The 17,748-nt window shown below is 42.9% G+C and overlaps 1 protein-coding gene across 4 annotated transcripts in view; it reads right to left on the minus strand.

Annotated features, from left to right (window-relative positions):
• RNF111 (ring finger protein 111) overlaps window positions 1–17,748 on the minus strand; it is a 47,880-nt gene that overhangs the window by 8,860 nt on the left and 21,272 nt on the right. For all 4 annotated transcript variants that reach the window (XM_033166526.1, XM_033166523.1, XM_033166525.1 and 1 more), the window contains 7 exons: window positions 15,043–15,169; window positions 6,557–6,720; window positions 5,727–5,924; window positions 4,497–4,810; window positions 3,295–3,544; window positions 2,668–3,034; window positions 444–569 (listed from right to left, as the gene is read on the minus strand). In XM_033166526.1, coding sequence (XP_033022417.1) covers window positions 444–569; window positions 2,668–3,034; window positions 3,295–3,544; window positions 4,497–4,810; window positions 5,727–5,924; window positions 6,557–6,720; window positions 15,043–15,169 — 1,546 coding nt within the window. The remainder of the gene's footprint in view (window positions 1–443; window positions 570–2,667; window positions 3,035–3,294; window positions 3,545–4,496; window positions 4,811–5,726; window positions 5,925–6,556; window positions 6,721–15,042; window positions 15,170–17,748) is intronic.

Genomic DNA, 17,748 nt, shown 5'->3' on the forward strand with positions numbered 1-17,748 from the left:
GCCCCCTTGCCCAGGCCTCCATTGTTGAATGTGCCTGCAGAGGGAGGCTGTTTGTTTCCCCAGCTTTGCTTTTCCCCTTTGCAAAAGCTTTGCTTTTCCCCCTTTGCAAAAAAGCTGCACAAATTTGAGCTGATCCTCAAAAAACCAGGGCTTTCCCCCTTTCCTCTAAAAACTAGGTGCGTCTTATGGAGCGAAGATACGGTAGGGCACAAATGCAATAGGCTAAAAACAAAGCCTATTCAATGAGGAACTCAAAAACAACTCAAAGAAGCCTTTGCAGCCTTTACAAAACGAACTGATCTACAATAAACTAAGAATTTATTCTTGATCAGTTGTCATTGCAAGTATGATGAACAGGGATGCTTTGCTATAACTTCTAAAAGCAAAGGTTGCTATGACATGTTTTGCTGATGTAAATCAAGAGAAGGTAAGAGCTTACTAACCAGGCAGATCTCTCTGGTGCTTGACGTGGATGCGAAGACATTGTCTGTGGTACATGAATGTGATGTCCATGGCCATAGTTGGGATGCATCCGGTGAGGATGTGGTGGTGGTCGTTCATGTGCTCTCCTGGCGGGGAGGGGGGGGGAAAGTAGGAGTATTGAAACCTTAGGAATGCAAAGCTTTTCTCCTTTGTATCTTACCTCACACTGCAGCCTAAGGGTGATAGGTTTCTCAGCTTCCATTTCTGAGCAGCCTGCTACATTCACAACCTCCCCACCCTGTCTCAACCAAAGTTCAATCTGGTGAAGGCGAGGAGAGAGATTCCTCACTGAGAAGTATATGGCTAGTGGGGGGGGGGGGGGGAGAGATGCTTGTGGACAAATAGTCCTTTGATGTTTGTTTTTAATTTCTTTTTTCATTTTAACAAGTTTTTAACTTTCTATAATTTTATTGTCTGGTTTTATGTTTATATTGTTGTAAACTGCTGAGATATATTTTATTATACAGCAATATAGAATAGTTTAAATAAAAAAATAAATGTGAGAAAGGCTGTATACATGCTTGACAGAGGATATTTTAAGTACCTTATAAAAATGGCATATTTCTAAAATGATTCACAGATGTATTGAACTTCTAGACTTGAGGTGGCCTTTGCCTATTTCCCATTTCTTAATAACCAAGCCTCAGTTACTCGAGCTTTTTAATGAATATCAAGTGAAAAGCCCTATCTCAATTAGCATTCCTTTTTAAAATCCAGAAACTGGATGGAGTTGCTGTGATGTAATTATTCAAAATGACAGAGGCTGACATTTTAATTAATAGCAGTTCCATTACAGCTAAACATTTGAGTGCAGATGATAGGTTCCTGTTCTTAATGAGATTTGCTCCCAAGTAGAAGTGAGTCAAATATTTACATCCATTCAAGTCTTTAGCTTTCTGCTCAAATTAGAGCCCAGGGAGAAGGAGAAGGATGGTGCAGCTTGTAGACCTTGCTGTCCTTAAAGGTAAAGGTACCCCTGACCATTAGGTCCAGTCATGGACGACTCTGGGGTTGTGGCGCTCATCTTGCTTTATTGGAGCTTCCGGGTCATGTGGCCAGCATGACTAAGCTGCTTCTGGCAAACCAGAGCAGTGCATGGAAATGCCATTTAACTTCCCGCCGGAGCAGTACCTATTTATCTACTTGCACTTTGACGTGCTTTCGAACTGCTAGGTTGGCAGGAGCAGGGACCAAACAACAGGAGCTCACCCCATCGCGGGGATTCAAACCACCAACCTTCTGATCAGCAAGTCCTAGGCTCTGTGGTTTAACCCACAGCGCCACCCGCGTCCCGTACATCACAGCAAATACCAGTTAACCTCCCGCCCTCCCCAATCTTTATTCTGAGTTTCCTAAGAGTCAGTGTAGTGTCCTGACTATAGCGATGGGCTACGGTTGAGGAGACAATGGTCCAACTTGCCGCTCAGCCATAAATCTCACTGGATGACCCTGGGCCAATCAACCACTAGCTGCAGTGTCTCTTTCACAGGGTTGTTGTGAAGAAAAAAATGGGTGGGGAGAGAAGCAGGTCCAGCAACCAGAGATCATAGGAAGAAAGGTGGCATTAAAAGAAAAAGGTAAGTAATTTACTTTCAGCTGCTGTTCAGAGGCAGACTTATAGCTACTTAGCTACCTCTTGGCAATTGCAACTAAGTGGGTGAACAGTCTTCCTCAACCTGGTGCCCCCAGAAGCTTTGGATGACAGCGTGGGGAATCTTTGGCCTGCCAGATGTTGCTGAACCACAAATCCAATCAGCCCCAGCAAGCATAGCCAATGACCAAGGATGGTGTGAGTTGTAGTTCAGTAAAATCTGGAGGGCTCAAGCTTTCCCTGATGTCAGCCCCTAACCAACACAGCTGATGAGAGCTGATGCAGTCCCAAGCATCTGGAGGGTGCCAGGCTGGGAGATGTAGCGATAAAAGATCAGGTGATCTGCCTGTATTCTAAAGGATTCAGAAAGAACCCTCATTGAAGCTGTTCTGGGTATAAGCTTTCTTATATCTGAAGAAGTGCGCATGCACACGAAAGCTTATACCCAGAACAAACTTGGTTGGTCTCTAAGGTGCTACTGGACAATGTTTTCTTTATTTCCTCATTGAAGCTGCCACTCTTCTATGCCACTACCCACCTCTAGGTGGCAGCAGCCATTGCCTGTTCCTCCTCCAGGCTAAAGCCTGACTTACGTTGGATGCTGCATCATTCTTCTCCTTTGGACCTCCATCCTCTGGATCACCTCATGAGGGTGCAGCCTTTGGGCCGGAGATGCCGTGGCAGGGATGTGATGGGAAATAGACTGGTGGGTGGCTGGGAGGGGCTGTGGGATTGGGGCAGCAGCGTTGGCCAATGGGTGTGGGGGCGGCGGAGGTGGGACAGGGTGAGAAGAGGCATGCGAGGATATGGAAGGGTGGAAGGGGTGGACGGGGTGAGGGATGACATAGTCCACTTGCGAAGTGGGTTGTGGCGGCTGAGGGGGAACAGGGGGAGGGGGGTTTCCATGGGAATGGGGACACGCAGCAGCTTGATGATGAAGCGGCCGAGTCAAAGAGGCATCTGAAAAAGGGTAGCAGAGAACAACAAACCCCTTTAGTTCATTACAACTGTCTGCTAACTAAGATCATCTTGATAGCACCCCCATGCCCATGGCAGACGATTCGCTTTACCCTGCCACAAGGGAAGGCTGCACCACTCAAGTAGGGTGAGCATCCTGTCAACTGCACCACTTTGCAGAGACCCTGCCAGCTGCCACTATGAAGCAGGGTATCCTTGGGGGGGGGGGGACCCTCCCCTGCCCAACTCATATACAGACTTACATGACATATAATGCCGGCAGGATGCCAGAGAAGCCTGCGGTGGTGGCTGAGGCTGGGGCTGGGCAACCATGTTCGCACTGTATCCATCTATGGCAATGGGCTGGCTGGGAGTAGCACCCGCCTGGTGCCCGTATATGGCTGTTCGGGAAGAGGCTCCTGGACAGCAGGGGTCAAAGGCTGATGCTCCGTGGAAAGAGCTGCTTCCGTGGTTCCTTATGCCATTGTTGCTTAAGTCCACTGGGAGTGCCTGCTGCAAGGAGGGAGAGCAAAACAAAACATTATTTGAATATTCGTGGAACTGTGATCTAAAGGCTGCTATAGGACAAGTCACACAAAAACACATATGCACAATGCTGTCCATTAGCAAAAGACTAAATAAGCTTTTGTCTCTGAATGGTATGATTAACATTTGCCATTAGTAAATTTAACAAGAGGCCAGCAACTAGTTTTTCACCATGAAATTGGCATCTCCCTTGTAAACCTGCCAGTCAGCAGATATAAGGAAACCCATTTAATCTCCACAAAGAGAGGAACCCAAAGAGCTACTTCAGAAATAAGAAGTTCCTCCTTGGGTTCGACCAAGGGCTATGTTGTCCAACATTCCAGTTCAAGTCAAGGCACACAAGTAGTGCTTGGGAAAAGCCATGACTGAAGCCTGCCAGCAGCAAGAGGCATGGGAGAAATCTGAATTTCCCTAGCCAGATACCCTAACTCCAAACTCTCCCTAATCCCACTTTCATCTCCACCAGCCTTTGCCCTCCAGATGTTTTGAGGGTAATGGGTTGAGTGGGGTCCAAATATCTGAGAGAATGTCTGCCCCCATATAGACCTTTCCTTGCCTTGAGACCTGCAGAGGATGCCCTGAGCAGCAGCCCTGAGGCAGCATGTGGTGCAGGAGTATGTCAGAACAACAGAAAAGCCTGCCCGCTAGATCAGACCAAAGGCCCAACTAGTCCAGCACCCAGTTTTCACAGTGCCCTCCCAGGTGCCTGCAAGAAGCACACAAGCAGAACATCAGCGCAGCAACGCTCTCTTCACTTGTGACTCCCAGCAACTGCTATTCAGAGGCATACTGCTCCTGACAGTTGAGGCTAGTGGTCTAGTACCCTAGAAAAAGCACTCTGCGCAGCACAGCACATGGAGAAACTATTGTCTGTAACTCTTCACCATGACCATAGTGAAGCATTCTCAACCAAACCTGCCTGCTCATGGTACGTGGTGCCAGAACTGCTACTTGATCCTGCAGGTGCCGGCACTGGGGGAGGCCTTTCAACAGGGCAGCTGGATTCGCTGAACGATGGTGAGAGAGGGACGCTTGCATGGGGGTTGTGGTGGTGGTGATGGTGGAAATGATGGCTGTGCTGTTGAAAACAGCTGGCGTGAGGGTGCCCCAGGATGTGGTGGTTCTGCGAGGAGCCGCTGCATGGAGAATGCTGGGGGCAGCATGACGGCAGCCTTGGCATTGCAGGGGGGCCAGATTCCAGTGTTGTACTTGAGGTATTTCCTCTTGAGTCATCTTAAATTGGGGGTGAAAGAAACACGTGAGCTCAGCTGGTAACACAGGTGCAGTAAAAGTAAAAGCCAAACCTGAAAATTCTGCAGGGTATACAACTTGATTAGTCATTTGCTTATTAAAGTGAGACCACTGTGACCTGCAACAAAATGATGCAGTGTGAAACGCTCCTGTTCATGGTACCAGTTAGTCATGCCCTGCTCCACGATACTCCCCTCCCTCCACCCCTCTTGTTTTGCATGCAGAAGGTCCTAGATTCAAATTCTCAGCACCTACAAGTAGCAGATGATGGGGAGGACCCAGAGAGCCACTGCAAGAAGAGTAGCCAGTCTTTGGCTAGACTTAGGCCAAGGTTTCAATCTCCCTGGTGTGGGATTCCTCTGCATAAGCTGCACCACAGGGCATTCTGAGGCACTCTCTTTGCACTGGGCACCAGAGTAAATTGTTAAGACTCACCAGCAGCCCCTACAAACTGGATGCCCTGGAATGTGCTTCAAACTTTCCTGGGGCTGCACACTGTGGGTTTCGGCACAAGTAGTCACTCAAATGTTTCCCATTACAACATTTTCAGTAAAAAAAAAACCAGCATTTCCAGGAACACATGCTCCCCTACTAGGATCATAACACAGTCAAGCTTACCTCAAGAGCCTGTGGAGTCTACATTTGCTATCCCAGTACAACAGATTTACCCCAAACTGGGTAACACTCTGATAAAAAAAAAATCACCACAGCCCCCTGTGGTGGAATCTCATATGTTGTCAATAAAAAAAATACACATGAAGGAAACACTGGCCCCAGAAATTCTTTGCCTCTCCAGCAAACGCATGCACTACATTTTCAAAGTAGTAAGCACATCAACATTGTGGTAAGCCAGCACTTTCACCTACTGCAGAACAGTAAAAATAAATAAAATTCATACCTCCTGCTGGATTCCCTGCAGTCCCACTATTGGTGAGGACAACCAAAGGCTCTGGGGCCAAGGAGGACTGGCTGTTGGAGATGCTAGAAATTACGTCAGAGACCTGCTCTGAGGTCGTGACACTAGGGCCGCCATCGGATGTGGAATTTGCAGTCTGAGATTCCACTCTAGATGAAGTTGTTGGCACAACAGTGGGCTCTGTATAAAAATGACAACATAAAGAAATTTAAGCACCTGCAGCCTGTTTAAGTGGGTTATAACTCAGATTTGACACACATCTTGGGCAAACACAAGACAGACAATGTGGAGTTACTATGTGGCTGGCTGTGCCCAAACAGTACCCTTTAGGAGGAGTACATAGAACCAGTCTAACAGTGATACTCACACCACCAACCTCAATAGTTCCACAGTTATTCATATCAGGATCAGTTTAACATTGTTGTGTCAAATGTGCCCATGGGCCAAAAAAAAGGCTGGCAAACCCCTGATTTATTCCAACTGCATCTGTGTTGGGGGGGCAGGACTGCAAAAGTTCAGGGTACCAACAGTAACATCTGAGGATGCATGTATGCAAACAAACAAACAAACAAACATAGGAGTGATCCAGAGAGACTTTTCCATGTTTGAAACATCATGAAAGGCAGCCCTGAGTCTGGCCAGACCACAAAGTATCATGTCTGCACTCCCTTATGTGATGCAAGCAGCTTTTAACATGGCAATCCAAAAGTCAAGAGTTTGGATGGCCAGCTAACACATTTTGTTTCTTTTCAGAACACTAATCTGCTTCTCACTGATGGGAGGGTCAAGGCTCTGTCACTGCTGCAACCTACCATCCTCATCCACTGTGAGGTCCACTACTTCTGCTGCATTCTGTCTCAGGGGCTGAATGACTGTGGAGATTCTACTACGGTTCCGCTGCTCCTGTGGCCGTGAAGCATGTGAGTTTGAACTGTGGCCCCAGTGGGATCGAGAATGCCCAAGTGACGATCGAGACCTGGAAGCATAAAGTACAAATGCCTGAAAACTCAAAACAAAGGTTCTCTCTTTTTTTTTTTTACCATGACAGGTCTGGTAAGATAATCACTTCTCCAATCTGTACCACCAACAGCTTCAGATAATTCAATTCAAAACTGAGTTCTGTTTTAAGTGGGGTTTTTTTTTTTTACCAGATCAATTGTGGGCCACCTTCAATAACATGTGCTCTATTTAGGGTCCAAGGCTCAATCCCTGGCACCCCCAGGTAGGTTTGGGGGCAGGGGCAGGCGGAGGAGACTCTTGTTTGAAGCCAGACTTAATGACTGGTTGGTGTACAGCCTTGACTACCTGTTACATCTGAAGCAGAGGTCATGGTTTACTGCTCCACAACAAGTCACAAACCCTGGCTTGGACATAATGGGAAGTCAGGTTTGTTTATCCCACTCATGCCGGGGAACAGTGAAACTAGAGTGATTAGGCAGTGTACACCAACATGCTGCTAGTTCACATTAGAAAGTCTGGCTCCTCAAGAGAAACGTGTAACAAATTTGAAATTTGAAATTGAGAAAACTTAATAATAATAAAAAAAGAAAGCCTGGCTTCTCATTACATGTGACCGCTTTAGTGTGTAGACAATTCTTAGCTAGATAGCTCAGCCAGGGCCAGCTGACCCAGGATGCATGGTGAGGTAACTGCCTCAGGTGGCAGGATCCGTAGGGTCAGCAGATCTGGCCTGCAAGGGGCACACGGCTTACTGCCGCTGCAGCAATGGCTGAGGTGCACTCCTTGAAGGATGGATCTGCCTCCACCTCTGCAACCCACCCCCATGCCACAGCAGCCTCTTGGCCCTGGCGTGGTGTGTGTGTGTGTGTGTGTGTGTGTGTGTGTGCTCGCCATTTTGTGGTTCACATCAGGTGCCAAAATGTCTGGCACGAGCCCTGTGGATCAACGGTCTGAATCAGGATAAGGTAGCTTTCTATGTCCACAAGACTCTCAATGATTAAGGCACTAACTAGTCTGGGTCATCTCATCCTGAGTTTGCATTCTCTTAAGAACATACCGTGCAAAAGTGACGAGATACCAACTGAAGAAGAATGACAAGACAAACTTATGGACTACGCCAAAATGGCCAAATGGACTGAGCGACTAAGAGACAAAGATAATAGAGACTTTTAAAAAGAATGGGATCCCTTTACAATGTATTTACAGAAATATTGTAAAGAAATGAACTCACTAGCAGGATTTGTCTAAACACTTACAATCACAAAATAGAAAATAGAAAGGACTTGATTAAGAGAATACACTATTAAGGTACAACCAAAAATCAGGGAAATTATTATACAACAAACCAGAAGAAGTTGAGGGAAGTCGTTGGGGGGACGACTGTTTATATTTGAGATGATGCGATTGTGAACACAAAAATGTAAAAATCAGTAAAAACTATTTTAAAAAAAGAAAAGAACATACCATGCAATAGCACATGGGCTATCTTTGCAAAATTCTAGCCCCAAGTAGGTATAGGGTGGTCCACCACATACTGGCTAGTGGTCCATGATGACATGTCACAATCCAGTCTCATTGCGCCAAGAATATGTAAACAGATTTTCTACTGCTGTGTAGCTTTAGAGAGTATTGAATTACAGAGCAGGAGAGATTCAAAAGGACAAGGCTTAGACCAGGGGTAGGCAACCTAAGGCCCGTTGGGCGGGATGCAGCCCAATCACCTTCTCAATCCGGCCCACAGATGGTCCGGGAATCAGCGTGTTTTTAGATGAGTAGAATGTGCCCTTTTATTTAAAATGCATCTCTGGGTTATTTGTGGGGCAGAGGAATTCGTTCTTTTCCCCAAAAAAATATTGTCCGACCCACCACATGGTCTGAGGGACGGCGGACCGGCCCACGGCTGAAAAAGGTTGCTGACCCAGTGCTGGACTCCATGGACAAATGAGTGATACTCGTGCCAGACATAAAACTGGGGTGAAAACTCCAGCTAAAATAATCTTTAATAACAAACTTGATCCAATGATTTTAGACAGGCAATAAACTGGATAATATCAGCTGTGATCAGGAATCTCTGCAAGCTGAGGGGAGGGGCTTAGGGTGGCAGAAAAATTTTAAGACTAGGAAGGGATTGGGTTTGGTTTAGAACTAACAGCAAAGCTCCCATCAATTCTACTGGGTGAGTGATCTATACATTTTGAGAGTCTAAAAAGGGAGGAGAGAAGACTTTACTTGGGTCTCTCCTCATTTGCTGAGGAGACTGAATTCAGAAGGTTTATTCATTTATCTTTGATCAAGGCATCACGGCATCTATCAGCAGAGTTTCATCCAGGATGACACTTTAAAGCACTGCTGCAAGATGAAAGACCAAAATAATTGGCAGCTTGAGAACTACCGGTATATGCATATCTCTCCCTAGTACAACTACAGATTATTCCTGCAGTTAGATGGAAAGAGGCTTTCATGTGCAGCACAAATAAAATAATAATAAATGGTTTAATGAAGCAGGAGCAAGGAAGATGGTGAGGCCTAGAGTAAAATGAGAGAGGAAAGAAAAAAAGGAACCATGTATTAAAAGTAAACTCACATTTGTTGACTTACTTTACATTCCTATACAATGGCAGGACTAACTTTTCATATGCCTGAGGTACAGCAAGGACCCACACTGGAAAGCTATGAAGTAATCCTATTAAATGGATTGTGTGGTAACTGGTTGTCTGTGTTGAGAGACATATATTATGAGGTAGCTGTAAATATATTTGAGAGTAACCATAGAGCAAAAAAATTGTGTTTTCAGCCTGAAGTCATGCACTGCCTTGTTTAGTAAAGCTCCGTTTTGAACCCAGGATGGCAGCTAGAGAAGCTCAAGACCCAGAGACATAGCAGCCAAAATTAACAAAATATTGAGGTAAATAACTGAAAGGACAAACATATTCTGCTTCACCAGTAGAAAGCAATGTTCTAGTTTAAAGGTAGCTGACATAAGCAGCTGCTATAAACCATATTAGGCCACTGGCCCACCTTGCTCAGTGGGATTTAAACTGACTGGCAGCATCAGATAGGAGTCCTTTCCAGCCTTATCTGGAGATGCCAGGAATTAAACCTTTGGGCTTGCAAAGCACCTGGTTCTCTGTGGAGAAACAGTCCCCCCTCCCAAATTCTATTTCTAAGGCAAAGCTTTGTTTTAACAGAGTGTGTAACAGCATTCACACTACTGAATGTGAAGAGAAATCTGTACAGTATATAAATGGTCCTCACTTTTATATAAAAGGAGGTATCAACTGAGGGCGGCTGGCTGTTTAACACTGCATTGCCTCGAAATAGAGGTGGCTCTGGGAGAAGGTACATGAGGGAACGAAAACTGGTCAAATCTCATTTGTCAAGTTATTGGACATTGCATCTCATCCCAATGAACAGGAGTAGTGGCCTGTTGAGCACTGCAGACTCCACGAAAATCTTACCAGTTGGGAAGAGACCCTGGTTGGAAAGAAAAGGGGTGTCTCAAGGAAGAGGCAGTTAATGGCTGGGGAAACTGCTACACGAGAATATGGATATAAAATCAAAGCTGGGGGATTTTCAAAATAGACTTAAAGGGGTTAATCTTCGTTTGAGGGGCTTTGCAGAAGGGGCAGAAAATGACAAGATTGTGGTTTTTTATAATCCAGTGGTTTAAATTGCTAATACCTGCCTTGGAACTATCCCCAGAGGACATTGAGTGAGCCCACAGAGCCCTATCAACTCACCCATGTGTTTCAGCCCCACCAAGAGACATTATTATATATAATATATTTACATAGATTTTAGGAAAAAAGATATGGAGAGCGCTTAGGAATGTGGAAAACATAACTTTCGAAAATCAACCGATTACGGTTCTTTACCTCCATCTCCACCATCTGGAGGTGCATGGCTGGGGATCATTGGATCTGGACTGTATAATTTGATCATTTTATTTTATCTGCACAATCAGAATGGATTTCAGGAACCAAAATGCTTTTTCTGTGCAGCCTGAGCAGGAGTGACGAACAACATTATAGTTAATTGTTGTAGCTTGTCTTTACTGCCCGGCTCACAGTTGTGAAGAATATTCTTATGATATCAATGGCCCATGTCACCATTAAGAAAAAGAGGTAGGAATAAGTCTATATATGTGTGTGGACTGTCCTCAATCTTAATCTAGTTCAGGGTTGTCATCTGAACTAGCCAGATGTTTAACAATCACAGCCAGTCCTTCATTTGAAAAATTAAGACTTTAGAGCCGTATTGCCCTAAAATGGCAAGTAGACATTCTGTTTTGGCAACTGTAACCTTGGTTTAAGCCACAGTGGTCAGCAGACTTTTTCAGCAGGGGGCCGGTCCACTGTCCCTCAGACCTTGTGGGGGGCCGGACTATATTTTGGAAAAAAATAATGAACAAATTCCTGTGCCCCACAAATAACCCAGAGATGCACTTTAAATAAAAGGGCAAAAAGAACTAGAAGCAATAGAAATAGGTAAAACAATGGTACAATTACTGGTATCTTTAAAACAAAAATATTATTAATATTTTTGCTGCCATGTTGCAAAAAGAGAAACAAAGCAGTAATTACAGGTATAAAAATAAAGACAGGAGAAAGGGTTTATAGTACAAAAATATTATGTGCAGAATTTAAAAGGTTTTCTCCTTTCTGTACACTTCCACCTCTCTCCCTCTCGAAGAAATTAAGAACATTTTAGACACTATAGCGATACCTATAACTAAAGGAGGAGGACAGTAAATGTATGGAAAAGGAGATATCAGAAGAGGAGATAAAGGAAGTACAGTAATTAAAAACTTCAAGGTGGGAAAATCAGCTGGCCACGATGGATTCTCAGCATCCTTTAACAAAACAGTTAAGGAACAAACACTTCCAACAAATGGCCAGGTATAACAATGATATTTTAACGGATAACCGACTTCCTGCAACCTGGAGACATTCAAGAATAGTAGTTATTCCCAAGCCTCATAGGGACCATCCAATTTTGAGTCATGCAGACCAATCTCTTTGTCCAATGTTGACCAATCTCTGGTCAACAGATTAAAAACCTTTATTGACAATTATAAATACACAGACTCCTAAGAAGAGGGGAGAGGAGAGGAGGCTGAGGGAACACTCCATGAGGGAGGGTGTTTGAAAAAGGGTGAGAGGCTGCCAGCTCTGCAGGGAAGGGGTGACGTAACTGGGCTCCTGAGCTCCACAGGGGTGCCGCAGAAAGAATGTAGTTGGTCAAGGGAGCAATGGACTCAAAAAGGTTGAAAACCTGTGCTGTATGTAATTAAATGCATACATTTGAAGAGAAGGGTTCTCTTGCTCTGTTGCAGAGGCAGAAGGACAGGGACTAGAGAATACTCGGCATCTGTACCATCAGATAGTGAAAAAGAAAGAGCATAGCTGGGCAGAAGATTTAACATATGACAAAAATGGCAACAATCTGGCCCATACTAGGGGCGGCCTATAGCTAATTTGGAAGTTCCAACTACAAGAGGGTGATAGAAATCAATACAATTAAGTTTAAGCAGTGTTAGAAACTGGGATAGAAAAGCTAGAGCCAAATGGCTTCTAGAATCTAGAATTATAGGCACAAAATCAGAACGGCTAGTTGCCACCCCCCCCCCCAATGTAGCAGCACATTCCATTTATTTTTGCGAAATAGGTCTATGACATCAAAATTCTCGGAAGAACAGGTCCAACAGCACAATCCTAGCCATTTGTACACAGAAATAGATCCTACTGAATGAATTCAAAAGGGTTTACAAACAAGGCAAATGGGAATGAGATTGTACATGTGAAGAATTCTTCTGAATTCCTGGCAAACTGAGATCAACATTTGCAATCACCGAGAAAACTTCCCTTATGCATCAATTTTCATCAGACAAATCTCTATTTCACAATATGGAATTCTGTACTGACCAATTCACCCCATGAGAAAAATGCATGCATTCAGAATGCATTGTACATTAAGTCTTTAAGAAAATGTTACATGGGAAAAAATATAATAGTTGTTTCTTTTTAAACAAACAAACAAACAGCTATTCTACCAACACTACAGGTTTTCTTCTTTTAAAAACCAAATTTTGGCAAAAAAACTAATTCAGTTTAATAACATGAAATAAATAATAGTTTAGCAGGGATTTTTAATACAACTATGTGAACATCCTGCCTCCTGGCAAGATCAACACAAGGATGGGGGAATCCCATAATGAAGGCTCTGCTATTTCCAACTGCAAACAGTCTATCCACCAATTTCCCTACAGGAATTTTTGTGGAAGAGAGCCTGCTAGGGGAAGTTTGCCTGCAGCCTTCATTATACACCTTTAGGAGCCAGGCAAAAGATGGTTCCTCTTTAACCAGACCTTGGGCTGACTGACATCCAATGCCTTTTTAAAAATGTGTTGGGTTGTTTCTATTTTTAATTTGTTTGGGTATTAGCATACTTGAGCACTGCTGTCTATGGCTTCTTTAAAGTGCCCAATACAGCAAACAAAAGTGTTTTGTTTTGTTTTTAAAAAAAAAGGCAGGTGCATATGAAGCCCAGAGAAAACATTTTAGAATTGTAGCTAGGGGTTGAAATCAAGCCAATTAAGAAAGGGGGTTGTTTTAAACTTTTATCTGTTTATTTAAAGTAAACAAAAAAATTATCCAGTAGCAGCAAAAATGTAATGTGTTTTTTAAATCAACTTAGCATTCTAAGATCAGCAGTTAATAATGTTTTATACAAATTGGTATAAATTAGGGAGAAATGAACATGTGAAAAAGCCCTAACTTACAATGAACACAGGAATTCTGAATATATATATAAAAATATAAAAAATTGTCCAGTAGCACCTTAGAGACCAACTAAGTTTGTTCTTGGTATAAGCTTTCGTGTGCATGCACACTTCTCATGACCAGTAATAATAATAATTCCCCCCATTGAAAATATAAGCTCTCTTTCTTGTAACATCATATATAATACACAGCTCTTAATACAAAAAGAAACATAAAAGGGAGCTTTTAGTACCAGCTTATGTAGTAACTTGGTTATATTTTGAAGTAAGTTCAAATTAAGTGCATTGTAAAAAATATTCTCCTTACTTCTAATAATTTCAACAAAAAATATAGCACCCAAAGCAGAAAGCCACCAATTTCTATTAACAGTTATACATCTCTGAATTATTCTAAAAGCAGAAACACCAAGCTTAAGGAAATACACATATACTTTGGGCAGGAATTTTTTTGAAGGTGAACATACTGTGTGTGCTATGACTTAATCTAAAACAGAAGGACTCAATGTTAATACCAAATTATATAAAGAAACTAACATGTAGTAATTTTGCCTCTGGATCACACTCCACATTTATCAACATGATTTGCCCTGAAAAGAAATAACTGACTAATCTCCAGACATTCATTAGACCTCTTACTGTTTGTTTTTTAAATGTATTTTTATTAAAGATTTTCTAGGTTTACAAAAGTATGTGCAATGTCTCTTTTTTTCTTCAAGTAACATTTTTTACAGATCGGTTTCATTTGTTGAGACATTAGGAAGAAAAGGGGGAAAGAGGTGGAGAGGGGAAAGGTGAGTGGGGGTGGGGTCAGGTGGCGATGTTTCTATGTGGGGTTTCGCTTGTGCAGGTTCTCTACTATTCACCTTTGGTGGTGAGAAAGGTTGGGGTTGGCTTAGGGTTAGCCATATTGATTTGTATGCTGTTGGTGGATTTTTGTCATTGTCTTGTTGTTTTGAAGAGACTTCAAACATAAAACTCTAACCTGCCTGACCGAGAGGAGACTCCTGTTACTATGTGGGAAGGGCAGCAAGCCATCTAAGTTATGTTTATCCTTGATGCTCTCACAGCCCTTTGCATTTGAAAAGAGCTTAACAACCAAGACTTTGAGTACTGTGACTTGTTGCCACTGTCCTGTGTCCTCCACTGTTAGAAGCACCAGCTTACCTGTGTGGTGAGAAGGTGCCATCCTATGTCTCCCCTCCCAGCAGCAACAAAGTCAGATCACTAATGTGTTGATTAGAATGCTCTTTTCAAATGCAAAAGGCTGTGAGATCCTTAGTTGTGTTTCCATTGCTATTTGCTGGGAGGCATTTTTCCTCCTGTGCTCTCAGTGGTCAGCTGCCGACATTTGAATGGTTCATCTTAAGTCTCAGTCAGCAGCCAAATACCAGAACTATGCTTCAGGAAGTGATCTCATTCAGGGAATTCTTAGTTGCAAAATGCACTCCCCCCCTGCTAATTTTGAACCCTGACTTTAAGAAACAGCTGTTCAACAAAGTCCAGCCCTTATTCACAAAGTTATTATCATATTCCAAAAGAAAAGAACATCGGCCTTACCGGTAACTTTCTCCAACAGTTACAATTTCTACTTCACTGTCTGTTGAGGTAACATTGATTTCTTCATTGGCAGTGACCTGGGGGGTGGAGGATGCTTCGATCACCACCACATCTTCATCAATACTCCCTGAAAGGCAGAACGCAAAGGAAACAGAAGACTGAAACAAGTTGCATTAGATTTGAATTGCACAAGGTATTAACTGTATCTCGTGCAAAATCGAGGCAATCAGTAAGTGTTGCAGAAGACGTACCTTACAAAAAGTAGTAATACAACTCTTCTGCGCCAATTACATTTAGTTTTAATGAGAGTGCTGCCACTTTCAGTGGTTCCTGGGAGCAGCTTTGGCCCAAAATGGGTCAGGAGCTATTTGATAGGTCAGGAGCAGATTAGAGCTACCAAATTGTTGTTCCCAGATCAGAGTAACTCAGCATTGTTTAATTTATATCCTGCTTTTCTGTGAAGTTCAAAAGAAACATGGGAGTTTGGAGCACAACCTCTCATCCAGACACCAACTGGCTTAGCGTCAGCAAAATGCTTGCCTCATACACTGGGAATCTGCAGCCCTTCAGATGATGCTGGACTTTCTCACTGGATCCAGACATAAGAAGATAAGATGACCTCTGCTTCACCAAGCCAAAGGCACATTTAGTACAGCTTCCTGTACTCACAGTAGCCAACCAGATGCTTGCAGGAATCCCGCAAGCTGAGCAAGAGCAAGAGCATGAGCACAACAGCATCTTCTTGACCTGCAATTTCCAGCAAGTGGTATTTAGAGGCATTATGCCTCTGACAGTGAAGGCAAAATATACCGGGTAGCCATTGTGGCTGGTAGCATGGCCAGTGGTCATTAACATCATGGTTAATGGTCAGGAGTTGGAAGTCTAGAAACATCTGAGTGGCTGCATGTTCCCTGCCAAACAGTTTCAATGGAAAGCAGATAATTGAGAGAATGAATTTGCAACCTCGGAAACTGTATTTTATTTTCAAAGCTGTGACTAAGCATGCCCTGAAAAACATTTCTAATTCCTAAGCATGCCCCAGCACTAGAGGCTTTTACAGACTTTCCTGGATTGTGTAGTATTTCAGTTTAAACTCAAGAGTCACTGAACACGTAAAATAAATCTTTGTCTTACAAGTGAAGACAGATCCTACAACTGTCTAATTTCTGCATGTACAAAGAGAGAAGCCACCTGGGGTTCTACAGTGCAACTGAATGGTCAGCAAAACACACAACACATAGTTATGGAATTTGCTATCTCAAGATGTAGCAACATAGATAGCTTTAAAGGGGATCAGACAAATTCAGTGGCTGCTAGTCATGAGGGTTGTGTATTACCTCCAGGATCAGACACACCATACCAATATCTGTCACAAAGAAACATTAGGCTTCCCATTAGGCCATCTGGTTGGGTCCCACAGGAAACAATATGCCAGCCTATGCCTCTGAACTGATCAAGCAGAGAACTCTTCTTATGCTGAGGCATCCAAAAGATGAAACACTATAGTAAGGTGCCTTTAACTACCCTCACATAGACTGAGTGCATGTGTGTTGCAGTCATGACAAAAAATACCATTTCTAAATGCCTGCCCTCTAGAACAATGGAACCAACCAGGGTGCAGCAGGAACTCTGGATTTAATCTTAAGCAATGTAGAGGTTAGATACAAATGTTATTGAACTGATTGGAAACTGCGGCTATAGTGCTATCCAATTCAATATAGCACAATTTCCAAACAAAAACAAAACAATCACGTTTGACTTCAAAAAAGGTAACTGCTTTTCAGCTTCCTTTTCAGCAAACTCAAGAGGATCAAAACTCTCCAATACTGTAAAGATTGGGAGTTGTTTAGAATCACAACGTGAGAAGCTCAGCTGGAACATACACCAGATAAAGAAAGGTACCTTTTTATATATAGAATATGGTGTAAAAATGTAAGATATAGAGGAAAAACAGAGAAGAGGAATTGAGAAAGAAACAGTTTATTAAGTACAGAACTGGACCTACGTAGAGGGGAAAGGAAGTCAAATAGAAATGAATAAGAATTGAAATAGGGATGTTTGTGTATCATTCTGTGTGTGTCATTATATATTTTTGTAAGTTTGTCTTGTGAGTGTTGGTATAATAAGCTAATAAAAGCATTTTAAAAATTAAAAAAGAAAAGAAAAACAGATAAAGAAAGGCACCACCAATGCCTAGAGGATGCTAGTGTGCTCAACAAGCAAAGAAGCTATTAGAGGCATAAGGGCTTAAGCTTCCTTTAGAAAATGAAAGTCTTGTCCAAATGAGGCGAACAAAAAGGAATACAAACTTTGGAAAAATAAATGCAAGCAGACGATATAGGATGCTGAAAAAGAATTTGAGGATCACACTGCTAAAAACATTAAGACCAGCAACAACAAAAAATATTTAAATAGTTGCAGGGAACCAGGGAGGAAGGTGGACACTTTCAATGCCAATGGAGTCAAAAGTCTGATCTAGCAGTCTCTCTTTGTGCTCTTAAGCCAAGACTGGCTGAAAAGCATACATAAACTACTCCCATGAAAGAGTTTGGTCATATGTGGTCCCTTGTGGTTGGGTTACCACTGTGAGTTTTGAAAGAGGGAACACCAGCCACGAGTGGGAGAGTTAATGTCTGCATCCTAATTGCTGATTCATACAGTTTTCATTTCTCTGTTTCATAGTAACAACTTCTTGGATCTTAAAGA

The sequence above is a fragment of the Lacerta agilis genome, chromosome 13 (assembly GCF_009819535.1).
Source record: "Lacerta agilis isolate rLacAgi1 chromosome 13, rLacAgi1.pri, whole genome shotgun sequence".
Lineage (NCBI taxonomy): Eukaryota > Metazoa > Chordata > Lepidosauria > Squamata > Lacertidae > Lacerta > Lacerta agilis.